The sequence below is a fragment of the Hippocampus bargibanti genome, linkage group LG01, assembly GCF_051943395.1.
Source record: "Hippocampus bargibanti isolate YZ-2025 linkage group LG01, ASM5194339v1, whole genome shotgun sequence".
In the NCBI taxonomy this organism is placed as follows: Eukaryota; Metazoa; Chordata; class Actinopteri; order Syngnathiformes; family Syngnathidae; genus Hippocampus; species Hippocampus bargibanti.
Genome location: NC_142734.1, coordinates 11,015,356 through 11,037,982, shown reverse-complemented (window position 1 = coordinate 11,037,982; position 22,627 = coordinate 11,015,356). Strand labels below are relative to the sequence as shown.

At 43.7% G+C, this 22,627-nt stretch overlaps 1 protein-coding gene across 1 annotated transcript; it reads left to right on the top strand.

The window, feature by feature from the left end:
• Positions 1-3,615: 3,615 nt before the first annotated feature.
• On the top strand, positions 3,616-22,586 carry LOC148903070 (sodium- and chloride-dependent creatine transporter 1-like). The gene is made up of 15 exons (XM_088995758.1): positions 3,616-3,740; positions 6,093-6,137; positions 6,244-6,534; positions 10,759-10,890; positions 10,975-11,266; positions 12,774-12,906; positions 15,294-15,428; positions 15,547-15,650; positions 18,564-18,688; positions 18,784-18,896; positions 19,410-19,550; positions 20,351-20,453; positions 20,538-20,638; positions 20,707-20,877; positions 21,560-22,586. The coding sequence occupies exons 1-15, from the start codon at positions 3,710-3,712 to the stop codon at positions 21,686-21,688; spliced, it is 2,046 nt and encodes a 681-aa protein (XP_088851884.1). The 5' UTR covers positions 3,616-3,709; the 3' UTR covers positions 21,689-22,586.
• Positions 22,587-22,627: the final 41 nt, after the last annotated feature.

Here is a 22,627-nt window from a genome sequence, read left to right as displayed (position 1 = left end):
TCCGCCCGGAGTTCCTAAAGGCTCTGGATGTTATGGGGCTGTCTTGGCTGACACGCCTCTGCAACATTGCGTGGTCATCGCGGAGAGTGCCTCTGGATTGGCAGACCGGGGTGGTGGTCCCCCTTTTTAAGGAGGGGGACCGGAGGGTGTGTTTCAATACAGGGGTATCACACTCCTTAGCCTCCCTGGAAAAGTCTATTACGGGGTTCTAGAGGGGCGGGTCCGTCGGAATGTCGAGCCTCAGATTGAGGGGGAACAGTGTGGTTTTCGTCCCGGCCGCGGAACAGTGGACCAGCTCTACACCCTTAGCAGGGTCCTCGAGGGTGCATGGGAATTCACCCAACCAGTCTACGTGTGCTTTGTGGAGTTGGAGAAAGCCTTTGACCGTGTCCCTCATGGAGTTCTGTGGAGGATGCTTCGGGAGTATAGGGTACAGGAGCGCCTGACACAGGCCGTTCGGTCCCTATATGACCGATGTTAGAGTCTGGTTCGCATTGCCGGCAGTAAGTCAGAATCGTTTCCAGAGAGGGTTGGGCTCCGCCAAGGCTGCCCTTTGAATTTCTAGGCGCAGCCGAAGCATTGAAAGTTTCCGTTTTGGTAGCCTCAGTATAGCATCTCTGCTTTTTGCAGATGATGTGGTACTTCAAGTGGAGCTCTCCAACTCTCTCTCAAGCGTTTCGCAGCCGGATGTGAAGCGGCTGCGAAAGATTTGGAGCGGCTCTCAGATTTGGAGGTGCTCAAATCAGCACCTCCAAATCTGAGACAATGGTTCCCAGTCGGAAAAGGGTGGAGTGCCCTCTCCGGGTCGGGGAGGAGATTTTGCCTCAAGTGGAGAAGTCTACATATCTGGGAGTCTTGTTCACGAATGAGGGTGAGAGGGAGCAAGAGGTCGACAGGCGGATCGGTGCGGCGTCTGCTGTGATGAGGACTTTGGACCGATCTGTCGTGGTGAAGAAGGAGCTGAGCCAAAAAGCAGAGCTCTCAATTTACCAGTCGATCTACGTCCAACCCTCATCTATGGTCACGAGCTATGGGTTGTGTCCAAAAGAACGAGATCCCGGATGCAAGCGGCCGAAATGAGCTTTCTCCGTAGGGTGTCCGGGCTCTCACTTAGAGATAAGGTGAGAAGCTCGGTCATCCGGGAAGGGCTCAGAGTCGAGCCGCTTCTCCTCCACATAGAGAGGAGCCAGATGAGGTGGCTTGGGCATCTCATTAGGATGCCCCCTGGACGCCTCCCTGGTGTGGTGTTCCGAGCATGCCCCACTGACAGTAGACCCCGGGGACGACCCAGGACACGCTGGAGAGACTATGTCTCCCAGCTGGCCTGGGAACGCCTCGGGATCCGCCAGGACGAGCTCGAAGAAGTGGCTGGGGAGAGGAAAGTCTGGGCTTCCCTACTGAGGCTGCTGCCCCCGCGACCCGACCCCGGATAAGCGGCAGAAGATGGATGGATGGTGATCAGTGGGCCTTTGGTGCATGTTATTTAACTTGCAGTTAAAACTGGGCACCCGTCCAGGAAGAGTTATGCAAGTCCCTGGAAGGAGTCCCTTGTGAATATAGTGGTCTGCTGTGACCCTAAAAGGCAACCGACGTGAAGGTGCATTTTGAAAGTATTTACCGTATTTATTCACTAATTTATTAAAATGTCTATATCCATGATCTGATGTGCTTTCCTTGCTAAGGGTCACGGTCGCGGTCTGAATTATATTATATTAGAGAAGCCTTTGTCTCACAGTGAAGAAATTTACATTTCACAGCAGCAAAAACAATACAGTAGCTGCTGTTAAGGCAGCCACCCTCGCAGCGCCATTGTGAAGTCAAAAAAGAATGCAAAAATGTGACAATACAAAAGCCAGTCTTCAAACTCAAGCACTTTTTACCTTGTTGTTGTATGAAGCAGTTCTCAATGAAAGAGGAGAGGATCAAAACCTCCTATTCAGCAGTGGATCGGGGATATCATGGTGAAATGTGCACGTCTACAAGCTTAATGTTGAAAGCAAACACGAAGCTGGAGCATCCATTGACGAAAAGAAACTATCACATCTCCTGTCCCAAGTAAATGCGCTTCAATTCCAAGCCACAACAGTTCCACATATGCATCGGCGCTCTGTCCTGACGCTCCTTTCTTCTCATCGCGGGCTCCTCAAGCCAAGCATCCATCCAGCCACATACCGTCCAACAGCACTAACTTTTCTGCTGAACAAAGTGAGGCTGTGAAAATGCTACCCATTACAGGTGTAATGGCCCAGAACTGTCCAGTGACAACAGTCAAATAGCACCGACATTCCTCCCAATCAAAAACGGTGCTGGCATCTTATTTTCCTTTCAGCTTGGGACCGGCACAATAAGACACTGGCTTGTGTCCCCTTGTCCTTGTGTCCCTGGCATACCCGTGCTGCCGAAAAGGTGCAACTGCTCAGCACAATCTCCTCTTTGAACAATGTTGTGGCCAAAAATTCTTAAAAAGTCAGCATCCGGTCGACACAACACACAACACAAAGTGACAAAAGAACACACAAATATAACACACAAAAAACACCAACGAAACAAGCACTTACAGAGCACTTACTAACGGCTGCATTCTCGGGCGCCTTATCAGACTTCTCTAAGTGTGATTCTTTCTTGTCCGAATTATTGTTGTTGTATATCGTCTATCTTTCAGTTGTTTTATAAAACGAGGTTAATGAGTAAGTGTAGTCCACAATCTGGCAATATACTCGTTGTCCACTAGATGGACACGAGCCTGTTGAAAACATCTGCGTGTGGAAGCCCGTAAAACCCTGCAGCGACTCATGAGTGTTGGTCCTCCGCAGAACGTAGGTCCACATTAAACCTTCATTTAAGATCTTTCTCAAGGCAGCGGTTCATCAATGCTCATTTGGACTCTGGTATGAGCCCCCAATGGAATGAATAATGTTATGGGTCAAGCGGTAAAAGTAATAAGTATAGGAATAAATATCAGACCATAACAAGGACTGTTTGCACCTGCAGGTGGATGTAACGCAAAATGAGTGGAGCCCCGTAGGTGCATTTCGAACGGCTCCAGTTTTGCACTGACATATGTGCATTCAAGTCATCACTCCACCGGATTCTGTCATTGTACCATAGCGGGTTCTGATGATGATGAATATGATGATGCAGTGTACGTGCTTGCCTCCATCCACCAATGACGGCTGAGCAGCGGGGGAGGGGTGACGACAATGTCTGGAACGTCACTTGTTCTCTCAGACTGCACCGCGGCATCACCAGAAGGTCCACCACGGGCTCCTGAATCGGCTTTTTGGGAACAACTCGTTGGACAAGAAAACCAAATTAAAACGTACTCGTTCACCCGAAGGCAGCGGCTCTTTTTTGCCTAACGGTCCTCCATGAGATTCTTCAGGCTTACCTTCAAGTGCTTCGTCGACTGCTTCTGAGTCTCCTGAGTCCTACGGCGCCTGCTGACATTAAAAAACATCTTTTGGCTGTGCTTAGGCGTTCCGACGTGTGGACAAAAAAAAAAAAAAAAAAAACCGTAACATTCTTAATTGCTTTTTTTATATTTCAACTAGACGAAATAAACTGATAAAATCAGAAAAGAGGGTGCTAAACAGATATCAGCCTTTCTTGGCACGTCCACCCTCCCTCGTATAAAAACCAACAGCCAGCACGCCCCCCCCCCGCACCCCCAATTTAAATTTCACTAATTTTTTTGACGCAGTTCATCAATATGTCAACTCAGTTGGAAGGAAGTAATCAAGGTGAGTATGTTGCATTGTTATTTATCATGCTACATGTTAAGTCACAGCTTTGATGTCATGCAAAGGGCAACTTCAACACCATGCATTTGATGTGTCAAATGAGAAGTGAACATTTAACACAATAGTCACAGAATCCCATCAGTTCCAAGAGAATCTCAAAAAGTAAATCTAAAATTGGTTTGATTTTTACATCCGATCCTGATCCAAATCATTTCAAACTTTGCCACTCTGGCATGCATGTTTTAATTGGGTTTTGTTGTCAAATGAATGGACTGACTTGATCTTTCTCTTGGTCAGAGGTTATTAAGTTTGAATCTGAGTGCAGCCCTTCTGGTCCCGAGTTTCCAGATGGTTGCATGGGTTTTCCCAATTATTCTGGCTTCTTCCTATATTCCGAAATTATGCATGTAAGGTTGACTGAAGAATCTGCTGTTCATTAGTGTGAATACTGTGCCCTTATTGACTGGTCATCTAAAATAGGCACCAGGTCACATGTGACCCTGACTAAAATGAATGGAATAAGATTCCCCAAATAGCAGTTGTTTTGCTATATTGTCATCTTAATTCAAATATCATTTCTATTTCTATTCTATTCTATTCTATTTGTTATGTTTATTCCTCACAAGGCGGGATGTAACCACATTCATTCCTTTACCTTGCTTACTTTGACTTTTTGAATCACACACACCCTAAACTGCTCTGATCTGGATTGAGCTGCCTCACTTTGCATTCACAAGAGGCGGCCACTCTAATAATCATGCAATTACACCCTTAAGATTACATTGCTTATGTCTCCCCACTGTGGTGCATCAAAAATGCTGAAAAAGCAAACTCTGTCATGATCGGCAGAGAATCTGGAGGTGCAGAACGTAGCGTGGTCAGTCGACTGCACTGTGCTGCAGCACACCAATCATTGTGACTGAGATGCAGACAGGCGCAATAAATGCCGGGAGAGGGTTCACTCAGCGATGACAACACAACAACAACATGAGTATAAACATTACAATTTATGAGGCTGGCACGATGAAGATAGGACACAGAATTGTATTCAGCCTGAAGCAATGTTTTAAGGTATCCACACAATCCCTTTTTCTTTTCATCCTTAAGCAGTGGTTATAAAAGTCAGCACATCACTGTTCCAATGCAATGTGATTTAAAAAAATGGTCGATAAACATTTTTTTCCATCATTCATTGAACTCTTCAAAATATTTTTTTAAGTTAGATTTTTTTTGAGCAGAGTAAAAAGCAACACAGATAATGTGGTTGCACATTAATTGTCAGATATTCCAGCAAGCTTTTCCTGACTTGTATTAGCCTTTAAGTAGAAGCTTTAAGATGTGCTATCAGACTGATATTTGTCTCGGGCCCCACTTCCATCGACACCACCATGCTTCCCTACCCTACTAAATTGAGTTAAAACATACATTTTGGAATTATGGACAATCAAAATCTCTTCAAAAATGACCACGTGTTAGTCTGATAAAACCATACTTGTGTTGTTTGGTCAGAATTCTATAATCTACGTTTGTTCTAAGTGCAACAATTCTCCTTATCAAAAGCACAGATGATCTGTGGTGATGAATTGTGGTAGGCAGCACCATGCTTTGACAGTGTGGTTTTTCCAGATGGAAAGAGTGCAAAACAATGTACAATTATGAATAGTTCCGCATATCAGTCAGTTGAAGCAGAAAACGTAAGGCTTTTGCTCAAGACAAAAAGGCCAGGAAAATCCAACTAAAACATCTTAACTGTTTTTGAGGTTACTCAGGGGCACTTTAAATTTTGGCAGATGTGTGCAGACTCTTACTGGACATGAGTATGAATGTGATCGGTTATTTTTTTTTAAACATGGCCACATCCACACATCATAATGGTTTTTGCACTTGAGCAAGCACTTTATTATAGTTTACTTTGTTTTAAAAAAAAGTGTATGTCACATTAATGGTCTTGAAAAGATTTCTCATGGTAGAACATTTTTTCAATAAAAAAACACAGGCGACTGCATGCTTTATTTCCATCGATTTTCAATCCAATTATTTTCACAAGCCTATTCCAGCCATCATTGGCCAGAGCAAGAAATGAACCCTGCATCGCGAGATTGACATAGTAATCAGTTAATCCCCGTGCCACATTGAGACTTTATATATCTATTGTAAATTAGTTAACTTATGTAGTATTGATCAATCTGCACTAGCCCTTATAATTTGTATATATATATATATATATATATATATATATATATAATTTATAATAATATAAAAAAATATATATCCAATAATGGTTAAGGTCACTCAAGATTATATTCATATCGCTCCTCTTTCATTTAACTATCTCATTCTTTTCTTGTGCAGGTGAAAACAGCCTCCCTCCATTGGAGGATAGGGAGATATTTGAAGGTGAGGGTGAGGGATCGGCTCATCTCCTGGTGTCTGTTCCATTCAAGATTATCTATATTCATATCGCTCCGCTTTCATTTAACTATGTCATTCTTTTCTTGTGCAGGTGAAAACAACCTCCCTCCATTGGAGGATAGGGAGATATTTGAAGGTGAGGGTGAGGGAACGGCTCATCTCCTGGTGTCAGTGCCTGGAGCGGGTCCAGGCTGCGGTGAGGGCGAAGGAGTCGTTCCTCCGCAGATCCAGGATGGAACCGTTGCCGGGGCTGACGCCGTGCCAGCTGTGGAGAGAGAAACCTGGACCAGACAGATGGACTTCATCATGTCCTGTGTTGGTTTTGCTGTCGGCTTGGGCAACGTATGGCGCTTCCCTTACCTTTGCTACAAGAACGGAGGAGGTGAGTTTCACAAACACTGAGTACTTTGTGATATGAGGTGTAAAAAACATGACGTGGTTGCATTGACAAACAGGGGCAAAGTTTGGAGTTCTTTTTTTATCATTAATCATTTACAGTATTAAGCAAGAAATCAAAGTTTATCAGAGGGTGTTTGAAACGAAGCTGGTGTGCTTAATTATGTAGCAATAGATCGAGGCATGCATTTTCTGGAAAGATTGAACCTTCAAAGGTTTCTCACCACTTGCATGCTACGTGTACCTGATAGAAAAAGTATACACAGTCCTGAATAATCATTAATTTCTATAATAGTCCCACAACAATGTGGAACTTTGCAATCTACAGCAGCATTGAAAGGGGATGTGGGTGTGAAAAGAAAAACAAAGTATTGCATGCATAAGAATGTACAACTGCACAAAAATATTTCAGAAAAAAAACTATATAGTGTCAAAAAGAAAACAGGTATTCTTTTCCTTTTGGCCTTTCCCTTCAGTGGTCGCCACAGCGAATCAGTGTCCTCAATCTTCAGAGGTTTGATTCACATTTTTTATATGACAAAATTGTTGCATTCAAAGAGGGATATGTAGACAAACAATAATTCCCTCTCACATGGACAATTTTGAGTGTCTTGTTTATCATGCATCTTTTTGAGGAGAAACTCACTGAAATTGCGGAGAAGCAAAGGTATAACATGTAAACTGATTACACAAGGTTGTAGAATATACAGTACTTAAGCCATGGATAGTATTTGGTGATGTTATGATGACATGCTGTCATAACATAATACAGATGAGTAACTTAATTTTTGACTCGTCACTACCTGCTGTAAGTTTGTTGAAACTCAAGCAAGAGGTGTCGTGAGCTTCTGGCACAATTCCCATATCCCGCAGCCAGGACAAGGTTATGCCTGCGGCAAGGATTCCATGTTGTCGGGGCGTGGGTGTTATTAATGAGCTCTTTCACGATCTGAGAAACGAGATAAAGAAATTGTAAACTATGTAAGGTTTTTCATGTGACAGCTATGACAGCAAAAGGAGACCAACAAATGATTGCCTGGCTGTGATCACGTAGCTCAAATGCCCCCACCCCTGCCTCCTCTTCCTCCAATTACTTTACTACAACCGCTTAACAGATGTACATGATGTCCTGCAGTCACATTGGCATACATTTCTCCCTGCGTCCTTTCCATTTTCATCCTTGCATGCGTGGCAAATAGTCACCTCAGCACTCCTATTTTTTCCTTTTCATAACCACCTGTCCATGTTTCGTCCAAATATGTTTTGTTGTTGTCTTGTGATGACTGATTAGCACATCACCCTCACAGTGCAGAGGTGCAGGGTTCGTTCTGGCTCTGGCCTTCCTGTATGGGATTTGCATTTTTTTCTCTCGAATCCCGATTTCCTCCCACATTGCCAAAACATAAGTGGAAGATTAATGGAACACTCCAAATTTTCCCAAGGTGAGATGGTGAGCTTGAATGGCTGTTTGTCTATGTGTGACCTGCAATTGGCTGGAAACCAGTTGAGGGTGTACCGCACCTACTAACCTAAAAAATAGCTTAGATGGGCTCCAGCATGCGCGCAACCCTCGTGATCGCAAGGATCAGAAAATGGATATATGGATGGATGTTGCAATTAAGTCTATAATGTATGCGTGTGGGAGGGGGTATCTTTGACCAGCCATGCCTTTCTCTTTTGTGTGCGCGTGCGTGTGTCTTGTGACCCACAGCTCTGATACCCACTTTCTGGAATCGGATAACAATGGCCTGCTTGACACAGTCCACCCACTGTGCTCCTGCCACACACTCTTGGAGCTTTCTCAAGGTGCTCTTCCTCTGCCTGATTGTGGCATATGGACACAAAACAACAAAAACCTGTTCAGTGCATTTCCTCCTTGTACAACACATCTCATCCACTAAACAGTTTCATTGTGTCCTTGAACGGCCCAGAGTCGTACTTCCAACAGAGCAATTTTGAGATTAGAACTGAGTAAAATTCCCACTCTGCCATGCCACACACGTGGAATAAATGCTGATGTTTATGTATTTGAGACCTTGCAGTGTATGGTCGTCTTGTGACGAAAGAGGATTTACTTAAGCCTATTAGGGATGCAGTTCCCCTTAAGTTCAGCCAAGAGGTTGGCTTGGGGTATCTCTGCAAAAGCCTTTTTACGTTCTCTACTCATTCCATTCACGCCTCCCATCTCTTCTCAGTCTCTCGCTCTCCCACCCATCTCTTCTGTTTGAGTCACGCTCACCAATGTTGCCTTATAAGGCTGCAGCCCTCTGGTCCCGCTGAATGACGTGAATAAAGAAAAAATTGTCAATCGTTAATTGCGCGGTGGTGCTAGTTGCCCCCATGTGCAGTACAGTGTCCTTTTATTTTGGATTTTTGCCCATCTCGTCACCTACACCCCCAACCCAGCTCCAGCATCGTCCCACTTTTTTCATGCTCCCTCCTCTCTGATCCATCCATCTTTCCCTCCTTTGCTCTGAGCCAGCCTGTATGCTGCGTCACAGGCGGTCACATGACCACCTCATTCGCTCTGTAGTGGTATCACATAGTTGCAATTCTCTTCAAATGACATCTCGGATTTGCATTGCCTCAGACCGCTTATTTTTGCTATCTTGTTTCTTTCTTATTCAGCAAAACAAAACAAGCCCAAGCGTTCTCTTATTCGGCCTAATTACTCGTGAACATCTCTATCATTCTTTCGTTTTTTTTTTTTTTAATAATTCCAACAGCTTAAGTTGGTTCTTGCAATGTGTTGTAACATACCCATATTGCAGTAATAATAATGAGATCAGGTGTATTCTACAACTATAGTTGTTTAGATATCTAGATTTGTTTTAACACTTGATCAAATCATGAGTGATTTTATTAAAAAAAAAAACATACAATTGTTTGGTCTCATTTGAACGGTCTCAATTATTTCAGTAAAAGGTGAGAGGGAAGATAAATAATGATTAACTTCAATTAACCAATTGGTTGAATTGGGATCTACACAGACCGGTGTTTGAAATAACGTCCGCCCAGAGCTGTCATGATCTGGTTGGCGACCAACGGGGGGCGCTGTCGGCCCCGCCTACACCTGCACAGGTGCTGGTCGTCCCGATCAGATTGGCGACCAGCGGGTAGCGACATCAGCCCTGCCTGCAGCCTCGCAGGTGTTGGTCGTTTAATCATTGACACTTAAAAGGACACCCGGCACGATCATCCGGGGCCAGTTCATTGTTTGTTTGCTGCTTGGTTGCTGCATGCTGTGCACGTGTTTGTTTAACCTTGGCGGACTTTTACTTTTGGTCTTCTTTTGCTACTTTGTATTTTTTCCATTCAGATGATTTTGATGTTTTACATTTTGTTCCTGCTGACCTTTATTTTAATACAATTTGTCAAACAACCTCCTACTCACTCCTGCCTGCTTCTTGGGATCCGCACCCGCCATCACCACCTCACAAACCGTGACAGAATGAACCGGCCAACCATCGGATCCCGCAGGTACATCGGACCCGTCTCATTTCCACCCTGTGCCTGGCAATGCTACGTCCACGTTAGCGCAAGCCTCGTCGCGTTTGAATTGCGTCACTCGACGAGCCGCAACGTCCACGTAAACGTCCGGCCGAGACCTCCTTCCAGGTGGCCGTCCAGGGTGACACTGGGTGACTGGCATTGCACGCCCACGTCCAGCCACGCTGTCGTCGTGCATGACGAATTGAGTCTCATCCACGACGAGCCGTGCAACGTCCGCGTCAACGTCAGTCCGAGACCCCACTCACCGCTGGATCCCGGAGCGGCTCTGGACTGGTCTCGTTCCCCCGGAGCCGGGCAGTTCACGCCCACGTCGGCGTCTGGCCGAGACCTGGTCCCATACGGCCGTACGGGGTGCCATTCTGCGCCTGGCAGTTCGACGTCCACGCAGAGCCATGCGCCGTCGCGTGAACGTGCGAGAGGGATCGCACTCACGCCCACGACGATTCGTGCCGCGTCCTTTTTGGTGTTTTACAATATTACCATATTTTCTGAAGTATGTATGTAATGTTCATGTGATAATACTCTCCATTGGAAATTTATTCTTGATTGGGATGGCCATCTTTGTTGTCTTCGAAAGTAATCAACTGATTAATTGGTGTTGTTTTCCATGCCCAAGTCGTCATCAGCGTTAAAAAAAATACAAAAATCAGTCCAGCCCACGAGGATCAATGTGACCAGCTGTTGTTTCCTGTTGCAGGTGTGTTCCTCATCCCCTACTTGCTGATAGCGTTCATCGGGGGAATCCCCGTCTTCTTCCTGGAAATCGCTTTAGGGCAGTTCATGAAGCATGGGGGGGTTGCTGCCTGGAATATCACACCACTTTTCAAAGGTTACCACCACTCAGTGTCAAACGGGAAGACTAATCACTTGATGTCATCCATTCATTGACAACCCAAACTGTTCTCCCAACCAGGTCTGGGCTTGGCTTCAATGGTGATTGTGTTCTTCTGCAACACCTACTACATCATGATTCTGGTGTGGGGTCTCTACTATCTCTTACACTCTTTCACCAGCCCACTTCCGTGGGCTACCTGTGGACACGCATGGAACACGCCCAACTGCACTGAAGACTTCCGCCGCACTTGCTACAACCTCAGTGCTGCCCGGCTGTCACTCCCACTGAACGTCTCCACAACCGTTTTACTCCTTAATGACAGCTGCATGGAGATGGAAGGCATGCGCTCTCCAGTTATTGAGTTCTGGGAGTATGTATCTTGTTCCTTCAAATTCTAACATTTTGATCCACACAAAACCAACATTTTGATCCACACAAAGCCAACTGCTTTATTTGTTATCTTTTATTTTTGAGTGGATTGGTATGTGTGTTGAATTTTGTAGTAGTTTGGTTTTCTGCAGTGCACAAAACAACGTTCCCAAGACATAACAAAGTTCCTAAAAGTATGGTTGGAGGAATGTGGTGTCTCCGGACCTCTATGCCACCAACTATGTTTTCAATGAAGAGAGCCAGGCCCTTTCCTTCTCACATAAAACACTGATCAAAGCAGATGTGTTGCTGGACATGTTTTATCATGAGTCCTCATATTCAACACTTGTTCACAGCATGCTTTCCCACAATGCAGATAAAAACGAAAAGGTTGAAATGGTTCTTTCTTGAGTTTATTTCAATTATTTGTTTATTTTGGGAAGAATGTTCAAAATTCCCACCAACAGTCCCCAAATCGATTACAAGAGCCTTTCAAAGAAAAGAAAGCCGTCCTTCATGACATTCAAATTTCACAACCATATTATGGCTGGCAAACAGTTCAGAGTGTCCCCGGCCTACCGCCCACAGACAGCTGGGATGGATTCCAGTATCCCCCGTGACATGTGTAGTGTAGTAGACAATGAATAGTATTAATTAGATATGATGCTGTAAGAAATGCATTTTGATGAAGCTCCCACATACTGTATATCTTCTTTTCCTTTCGGCTTTTCCCTTCAAGGGGTCGCCACAGCAAATCAGTGTCCTCCATCTTTAGAGGCTCCACATAATTCATATACATGTATATGTATATACCCTGCAATTGGCTGGCAACCAGTTCAGGGTGTTCCCCATCTGCTGAGCGTAGACAGGTGGGATCTGGTATGGCACACCCACAACCTTCATGAGGATAAACAATTTGCGAATGCAGGAAGCATGGTGCGGTGGTCGACTGGTTAGTAGGTACATTGAACACTAAATTGGACTTGCGTGTACCTAAGTCAACTCGAATCATCATTGCAGCAGGCCTGTAACCCTCATGAGGATAAGCTTAGTGGATGGATGGATCCCTGTTGACAGGAGAACCAAAGCTGGAATCAAACCCAGTACCTCTGCACTGTGAGGGCAATGGGCTAACCACTGGACTACAGGGTTAGTTAGATTTTTCTGTTCCACTTTTATGATTCTTCTTTTCCTTTCGGTTTTTCTCTTGACGGGGGGTCGCCACAGCAAATCAGTGTCCTCCATCTTTAGAGGTTTGATCTGCATGTTTGTTTTGGCCAAACTTTTACGTCGGATGCCCTTCCTGACACAACCCTCTGTATTTTTCCATTCTAATTAGAGAACCAAAAGCGCTTGAGAGCAAGGTTGACCTATATCTTGTTAATTTGTTCATAGCAAAGTTGATGTCCCTTTATGGCAGCTTGCTTTGAAATGTACAATCGCCCCGACGTTCGGATACACAATTTATAACTTTGTAAATGCATTGAAGCTTGTGTTCTCGTTCACAGACGCAATGTTCTTCGACTGTCCGGTGGCATTAATGAACCTGGTGACATCAGCTATAAGATGGTGCTGTGTCTTATTGCCACCTGGGTTATTGTTTACTTCTGCATGTGGAAGGGAGTCAAATCTACGGGCAAGGTAGGTTTCATCTTTATTTACAAATCACTCAACAAAATGGATACTTGGATACAACATTTTGGGTTTACGGAGAATAGATTTATGAGCAACGTATGCATTCACTTTACGCAAGCAGGTACATTTATAGGCTCTTTGCATCTTTACCGGAAAGCTGAAATGATTGTAGCATTGTGCCCTTTGACCCCCCAATCAGCTTTAGTGTAGTGAGAGAACCAATGTTTGGACTGAAACTTATTTTGTACACTGAAATATTGTACAAACAGTGAGGGTGCAGGGCCGTGATACAGTGAGACCTCAGCTTACGAACATCTTACCTTATGAACATTTCGGTTTACGAACATCAAATTAATGAAAATTAAACTTTGAAATACGCACTACTTGACATACCCACCACAGCTGGTGGAGTGATCTTCGGATCTGGCGGAGTGATCTTCGGATCTTTGGCGGAAGCACACGACCGAACAGCGCTCCAGCCGGCACACCTTTCCACACCCCCTCTCTCTGAATTTACACGTCGATCGCCTCCGAGGAGCTTTTTGCAGATAATTTTACTATTAGGAAATGAATGCAAGATGATCCCCTAATAATCACCGTCGAAGAGAAGGAGATCATTGAGAACCACGAACGAGTTGTGTGTTTGTGGCATCACATGCGCACACCGCGGCTGTCATGTGAATCTCATCCTGACACATATCTCACGCTGTGTGTCACTTCCCTGAGAGTAACTTTCTACAACCATTCTACATATAAAGAGCCCGGTACCGTTCACCATTGCTACCATCCTTCACCTAAAAGCTTTCACGTGACTAATGACACCGAAATTGTCACGTGCGAGTTGACAGCTGGGGCGGGGCCGCCCCTCGAGACTTCCTAATAATAATAATAATAATAATAATAATAATAATAATAATAATAATAAGGGCGGTCCGGTAATCGAGTGGTTAGCACACCGGCTTCACAGTGCAGAGGTCGCCGGTTCGCATCCCGGTCCGGCCTCCCTGTGTGGAGTTTGCATGTTCTCCCCGGACCCGCGTGGGTTTTCTCCGGGTCCTCCGGTTTCCTCCCACACTCCAAAAACATGCATGGCAGGCAGATTGACCACTCCAAATTGTCCCTAGGTGTGAGTGTGAGAGTGACTGTTGTCTTTGTGTGCCCTGCGATTGGCTGGCAACCAATTCACGGTGTCCCCCGCCTCGTGCCCGAAGACAGCTGAGATAGGCTCCAGCAACCCCCGCGACCCTAATGAGGAATAAGCGGTATGGAAAATGAGATGAGATTATACTGTGCAGTGTGTTTCTTTCATTACAATACAATAGCACATTTATTATACATAGAAGGTAAGGTAAGGTATGTTGCGTGTAGTTTTAAGGCTTATTTAGTTGACAATTATATTTTATGGAGACTTGGGAATGGATTATTCTCATTTTAATGGTTTCCTATGGGAATTGTTTTTTGGGATACCCACTTTTTGCCTTACACACTGTCTGGGAACCAATTAAGTTCGTGAGCCAAGGTCTCACTGTATAGTGAAACAGCAAAGTGTGACCCACGATATAGCGGGTATTATTGTATAAATGTTGCATGACGATGATGAATTTTCAGTCTTATATTTTTGTAGCTGCTCGGTGTGGTGCAATACTTAGTCACCCACAATATATGGAGTCTGGTTTGTGTCTCCTGTAGGTAGATCTCAAAGGGCAAGGAGAAAAAAAAGAATGAGAATAAGCTAACCAGCTGTAAGCCGATTAGCAACGTTCCACCATGTAGATATTTGCAATTTGGAAAGAGGCCACTCACCTCCAGATCACAGCGAATATGGGCTGTCTAAAAACTTGACTTTTACGATACGAACTTAGCCTCAACTGTCTCGACTGTTACTGAGTAGCTGGGGCGTTTTTCAAAGTTTGAAAAGGTTTGCCCAAAACCCCTGCTATTGCAGGAGGTTTACAAATTGTCTGGCTTTCCATTTTACAGGCTACCTTTTCTTCAAAGTAACTTGACAGGGCCCATTACACATCTACACCGAAGACCTAATGGGCTTAAGACTTGAGTATTTACAAAGCAGGTAATTGCTTAATCAAAGTGATAAAAAAACATCTTTGGCACAACTTTGGTGCAGTTACTTTTGACCATAATGGAGCACGTTGATAAGCACTAGCTTCTACCTTGTCAATACAAATGTATCTTTTTATGCACTTAATTTAATGTGGCAAATTTTAATAAATAAATAATAAAGTGTACTGTAAATAATAAAGTGTACCGTTAATTTTTAATATGTGAGTATGTGTGATACATAGTATTTCATTTCACCTTCACCTACCCATCAAAATCCAACATATTTCTCCTGTATCTCCTGTTCATTATCTGTATTTTCCATGTTCCTCTAGATTGTGTACTTCACAGCTCTGTTCCCGTATGTGATTCTGGTTGTTCTTTTGGTCCATGGTGTTACCCTACCAGGAGCACTCGATGGGATCATATACTACCTGAAACCAGATTGGTCCAAACTGGGAGAAGCGCAGGTTGACTCTTATTTGTCTTAACTTCCTTTGATTTCTGCTTTGCTGCTTAATGAACACATTGCAGAATTTGACATCAAACCTTGACATGCATAATAACACTTTGACATCTTTGTGTTAGGTGTGGATTGACGCTGGGACCCAGATTTTTTTCTCCTATGCCATCGGACTGGGTGCCCTGACTGCCCTGGGCAGCTACAACCGCTTCAACAACAACTGTTACCAGTAAGTTTCAACACTGTGGAAAATGTCTCCCGCAGACTCTAGAAATTACTTAAAATTACTCCATAAGCCATACTTGCTGTGACCTTTGAGCTCAATTCTACAAATATATAATTTGAAATGTGGAACAGAAAGTCAGTACTGACAAATTACCAGTGGACTGGGCCCACAACAAGCACAAAAGAAATACAAGAAATAATAATTTTGATATCTTCCTAACCACATCTATGGAATCCACCGTTTACTTAAGTTGTCTGATCTTTGAGAAATAGCAATATCTGTACTGTTGCGTTTGTTTATTATAATTATTTTGCTTCTATAGTACAGTGCATACATCTATGTTCCTGAAGAATGCTTATTTAGCAACAGTTTAACAAAATGCCTCACCAAACACCATGTTTCAGACGGACACAATCACTGAAACATGGGTCATACACTCATGTATTACATGATGTATGGTATGACAATACATTTGCTGCTCATCCAAAAATCTGGAAAGGTTCTACACATTATTTAAGTAGCACAGAAGCACAGTCCTACAACACTAACATTTGCCTAAAGCTAACTTGTAATCCATTTGGGCCGTGAATTACATGCAAATCTCAGTTTACTGTAAAATGTATCACAAGGCAAATGACAAGTAATGTCAATTGTATAAAATTTAAGAGAAGTTTGTCGCATGACCTTCAAATAAATTATGCGTCAACAAGAGTATGCATTATTTATGTCTGACAGACCAGTCAAACATTTCATACAGTCAATCAACTGCCATGTCGACAGAAGCGCACTATTTGGCAATACTGATCACAGCTCGCTGATAGCAGACAAGTAACTTAAGCTCAAGGCAAGGGCACCAAAAACTGCCTCCCCCAGGCTGGACACCTCTCGCCTACCATGGAATCATACAGATGCTCATTCACCAACCAATTCAATACACTGACCAGTGAGCAGTCTTGGGACTTGCCACAACATAAAACTGATTTCATCTGAGTTTATATTGAAACTATTGGGCAAACAGGACCTTCTCCGAAGGCCTGGATACCCCAGGATACACTGGACATCGTAAATAAAAGACAAGACGCTCCTCTATGTGGGGACATGGGTTTGTATTGATTTCTTAATTCCCAACGGTAACATCTCCCTTTAACATGACAGAAAAAAAATATTTCCAAAACAATCTGCAGCAGCTCTCCAACCTCCTCCGCAAAGAGAAAGCCAGCCCCCACCAGCACTGTGATTTAGTCAAGGACAGGGCTGACAATATTGTGTCAACCGAAATTGAGTGTGTTGTTCTCTGAAAAGAGCTCTTAAGTGAGCTCGAAAATCATCCTCCTCGTCCCAAAGACCCGAACCTTACCATACACTTCATCACTAATCCGGACTGTCCAATCACCTGTTAAGGTTAAAGCAACCATGACAAAGCTCAAAAATGGAAGTGCCAGGTCTATGTGCAATCACAGCAGAGATGCTAAAGGCTGGTGGCGACCACATCAATGTGTGCCTTACACAGATCATCAACTTTCCGAATGAATAGTTAAGCCATACTTCTCTTCCGGAAGCACAAAGGACATCAACTGTCCTGCAGAAACCATAAGGGCATCATTCCTGGTAAACATTTCATTTGCATTCTACTCACTTGAGCTCTACCTGCAATCAGAACCCCCATTCAAGCGGGCTGGAGATGGCCCAAAAATGCCCTCTGCAATCGCTACTGGACGTAATAGCATTGGACCCCAGGGCCTCCAATGTGACCCAGGAACAAGGTCAAAGCCTTGCCCACAAGACCCAGATGAAGAGACGTAGTTGCTGGCACTATGCGCCATGAAGTGCAAGAAGACTAAAGAAAGTAGTCAGCAAACTCCAATATAACTTGGTGAATGCCCTGCCCTCCGGCATTTTCTCAGCTTTGACCTAAATTGGTAGCTGAAAGATGAGTTCAGATATTGAGGTTCCTTAGCTAAGCCCTGCTTCTTAAGTCTTAAACTATCCATCCATCCATCCATCTTCTTATCCGGGTCGGAGCAAGTCTTAAACTAGCTCTGAAAAAACAAATGCACAGTATATTAACTCTTGCGAATCAGTTACTGGGTTTTGCTTATTTGCTGGTTCCAGCGGGCCTGAGTTGAAATTCATATTCTCATGAATTAAAACAGCAGATAGATCAATTTGTTGACATAGTAAACGACTAAATGACCAATAGCAAATATGCTGTGGCGTAACAAGTTTACGTGGCTCTTAAGTGCTGCCTTAATTGTTGATTTAACAGTAAGTGCGGCTAGAGGGAGTTTATTTGCTGTGGTCTAGATATAGCATGCACTGCTGTGTTAACCCAGCCATCAATGCTCTATTGTTTTGATTATACACGTGCATTAGGATTCCCCCGAGTGCTCTCAGACCTGATGGGACGTGCTACTGATGGATGAGTGTGGCTTGCAGCTGCAGCAATTTATTAATGACCATCATCAATTAATACCATTCTTATTTTTTCCGTCGCCGACAATTTGTCTTGACTGATTGCCAATTTAGGAAATTCACTTCATTGCACTGGTGATGTTAACTTAAAAAAAAGAGAATCTAAGTTCTTAGTTTCCATATTTACACATGGATGTTTTATCCCGTGAGTGGATGTTTAGATCGAGCTAGTAGTAGCCATTACGTCTTTCACTCTTGTCTCCCCTTAGACCTTGAGCCAAACTTGCCGTTGCCATATTTGCTGTGAATCACCACGAGGACAACAGCAACTTGTCGAGATATTTTTATCTGCTCTTTAGCCCCCCCATTCATCACCCGGCAGACCAGCTTGTTCTCCTGCCAAGTCCTTGTACACTGCTTGTCCTGTTTTAACATATTAGGAAGTGTACATTTCGCACTTGTAATCCTGTGTTGTCTTGTCATCTTTTAATTATCTTTGCCCAGGGATGCATTTGTGCTGGCACTCATTAACAGCGGAACCAGCTTCTTTGCAGGCTTTGTTGTGTTCTCTGTGTTGGGCTTCATGGCTGCAGATCAAGGTGTGGATATCAGTAAGGTAGCTGAGAGTGGTAAGTACACCCTGAGTAGGCTGAAAAGAATGATACGAAGTCCCAATCTGAATGCCTTTTGACACAAACTGAATGCCTCTTAAATGTATGTGTAGGACCCGGGCTGGCATTTATTGCCTACCCCAAGGCTGTGACACTGATGCCTCTGGCACCACTTTGGGCAGCACTCTTCTTCTTCATGTTACTTGTACTTGGCCTGGACAGTCAGGTAACATAGTCTGCATCACAAATGAATCATTTTTAGTCATATTTCCATTCACATTGCTATGTGTTCCACTTGTCCTGTCTTTGTGTTGCATTTGTGCGAAGCACATTTGCTGTGTGCCCATGCCTACATCTATTGTCTTGATTCACAGTCACTCTACTGTCCATTCATACTCACTGGCTATTCTTTGCCTAGTTTCTTTTATAAAGAATGGATCATGTCACAGCAGCTACTACAGCTGTTACCCTAACAGGTCATTTTGGAGGTTGCCTCTTATTATTCTTACCAAGATGACACATGGAGAACTGTAGTCAGTAATGCAGTCTCAGCCAACATTCCCAAGCAGAATTTGAATTGCAGTTGTTGCATCAGACGTAAGAGAACAATAATACAAAGGCTAAATTGGCATATATGAGCTTTTTATGACTTGTGTACCAATGCCTCAGAGCTGATACTAAATTGGAATGATGTTAAAATATTTAAAAAGGATCAATGCTGTTTGCACTTTGCTTTCAGTTTGTTGGAGTGGAGGGCCTAATCACCGGAGTCATGGACATGCTTCCACCCTCGTCCGCCTTGGCCTCCTTGCGGCGAGAAGTGGTGGCCGCCATCTGCTGTGTAATCTGCTTCATCATTGACATGTCCATGGTCACAGAGGTACAAACTCAGATTCATCGCCTCAACTAGTAAAACGGACATCCTTGGGAGCCGTTGAGAAATTGGACAAAATAAAAATAAATGGATTTCTCCATCATATGAAGGCTTTCATCTCTTATCTTACTTTAGCTTATCTTAAAGCCTGGACTTATCAGTGACAAAGTCCAATACGGTTCCGGTTGGCAAGATTATTCATTTGTACCCAGACACTACAGAAGTCCAGATAGGTATCACATGAAAACTTTGTAATTGGTCCTTTTTACCCACAAATATGAAACAAACTGCCATCAAAGCTGCTTTGAGGATGTTTTTGACACATTTCAATCTTCTTTTCCTTTCGGCTTTTCCCTTCAAGGGGTCGCCACAGCAAATCAGTGTCCTCCATCTTTAGAGGTTTGATCCGCATGTTTGTTTTGGCCAAGCTTTTACGTCGGATAACCTTCCTGACACAACCCTCTGTATTTATCCGGGCTTGGGACCGGCACAAGAAGACTTATGTCCCTTTGTGGCTACAGAAAAAGCAACTCGCTCAGTAAAAGACTCCCAAACACAAAATGGTCATCGGCACAGCAACATTGAAAGAAGCAAAAACTATACTTACCATTTGATGACAATGCTCTGATCTTACCGTGAAATGGGCATCTCTTTCCCTACATTCCATAACAAACAGAACTTGAACACATCAAATCATTTCTGGCATGACTAAGCAGCCGGATGACTCTAAGATAGGTCACAAAATAAAATATTAACTGCAAATTCTTATTGTATTATTGACTGCTTGCATTCTTTCTGCCTGCTAGGGGGGGATGTATGTCTTCCAGTTGTTTGACTACTACTCTGCCAGTGGCATCACTCTTCTGTGGCAGGCGTTTTGGGAGTGTGTGGTGATTGCCTGGGTCTATGGTAAGGACGAGCTGTGCATTCTCAGCGTGTCTTGATTAATAAACTATGCCAGTTGACTTTCATGTCTTTGGAACCTCTTGTCAGGCGCAGACCGTTTCATGGATGACGTGGCCCGAATGATCGGCTATCAGCCCCTTCCCTACATGAAGTGGTGCTGGTCCTACATCACACCCCTTGTCTGTGTGGTAAGTGCTATTTTGTACTGTATTTGATGTGCCCGCTGGCAGCTGCTGACTTTGAAGTGTGCTTCTAGGGAGTGTTCCTCTTCCATGTGGTCAACTACAAGCCCCTAACCTACAACAATGTGTACACATACCCATGGTGGGGTGAAATGATTGGCTGGGCTTTGGCCCTTTCCTCTATGCTTTGTATCCCACTCACTGTTGGATACAAGCTGCTGTGCAGCAAAGGATCGCTGCGGGAGGTCAGTATGTTTGCCGGCATGCCGACACAAGTTTTCTTGTGTCCAAAATCAAAAAGAATGTCTCAATATAGACCATGCTGTTTGCTACATGTCATTTGGATTGCTCTATAGACAGCATGTCAAATGAATAATTTGTGATGCCTGTTGCATTCAAGCAATTGGGCATTATATTTCACTGTTCTTCCAAGAGGCATTGTCTCTTGCAATACTCATTGAAGCTGGTGGCCAGGCCATGTCACAGAATTTGACTTTTTCTATACATTTGATGTTTGTGGAAACGATCATTACTTCTGTACTGGAGTCAGATATCAGCTGTTGTCCCTCTTTTCTTCAGTTGGGAACATGGAAACAAATATTGTACCAATCATGTTCCAAAGATGCAGAAGAGCTTCTGTCTCACATAATGAATGTAGTATGGGGGGGGAAGAGCAAGATATTTCTTTTGTCAACTATTTGAGAAATAATCTTTAGGCGAATATGATTCTCATCCAGGTGGATTGACTTCCAATAATCATGGTCCTATGGCATAGAAACTAGAATAATTCTCAGTGGTGGACAGCAGCAATTCACATCTTTATTTAATGTTCCAAGGAATTGAAACCTCAACGATACAGTCAACATCAGATTTGCCTTTTACCAGAAGTGAATTACCTCAATTTGATTTCATCTTTACACATTGCAGCGCTGGCAGCACCTGACCACTCCAATTTGGGGCAAACATCACCTGGAGTACCTTGCCCCAGAGAGCGAGGCCAAGCTGCTGCCCCCTGCAGGATCAAAGAATGACCATCTCTTCGAAAGTGCCGTTTAACAGTCAAAACCTCTCGAGCTCAGTCAAGGTCCTCCTTTGTACGTTAGAATCATCTTTATTGCCAATGAATTTGTCTCCAGTAGAACACGCTGCACTAGTATCATCACTATGAAAAAACCTTTGCAAAGAGGCACTATACAGTTATAAAAACAGTTCCTTGAAACAAGTTTAAAACTATTTTGAATGAAAACCTCCACCACATTTGGACTGGTGAGAGAAAGCTGCGCCCTCAAATGTTCCAACAGCAAAGCCCCACTCAAATGGACTTCATACTAGATTGGAAAATAAGTGACGCACCCCCAGTTATGACAACTTGCTTTTTCCTCTTCTACTCTTCCCAGCTCCTTTACTCTCCTCAGCTCACCAGCTTTACTTTTTTTGCTTCCTGTGCTGTCCTGTCACACTTGTGAAGTGTCCCTTGTGCTTGCGTTAAGGCCTGTTCTGTCGGTCGCAACAACTTCATCGACTTCAAAACAGACAAATCACTATGTGAAAATGAAATGAAAATATTAGTGAAACCTCACATCTGCTGCTAAATTGCCTTGTTGACGTGTGTCTGTCTGTGTGTGCGTGTGTGTATGTGTGTGTGTGTGTGTGTGTGTGTGTGTGTGTGCGTGCGTGCGCGCCAGAGCTTGGCGACTGTCTTCACGTTGCTTCTCACCAACTAATTCAACCAAGTACAGTCCATCTTCAAATGCAATTGTGCTTTGAACTTATGTATCCAGTGTTTGTGTAGTATGTGATTCAGTGTTATCTTATTGATTAAATGTATTTTATTATGATTATCAATATGAGGACTGCATTGTGATCAGTATTTCCCATGAAAGTTAGACTAGGATATGAAGAACATGGGAAAGGTAATGTGTGACTATGAGACTCAATAAACGACCCCAAAATATTTTGTGTGTGTGCATGTCTCTGTTTTTGTTAAGTAGGGTA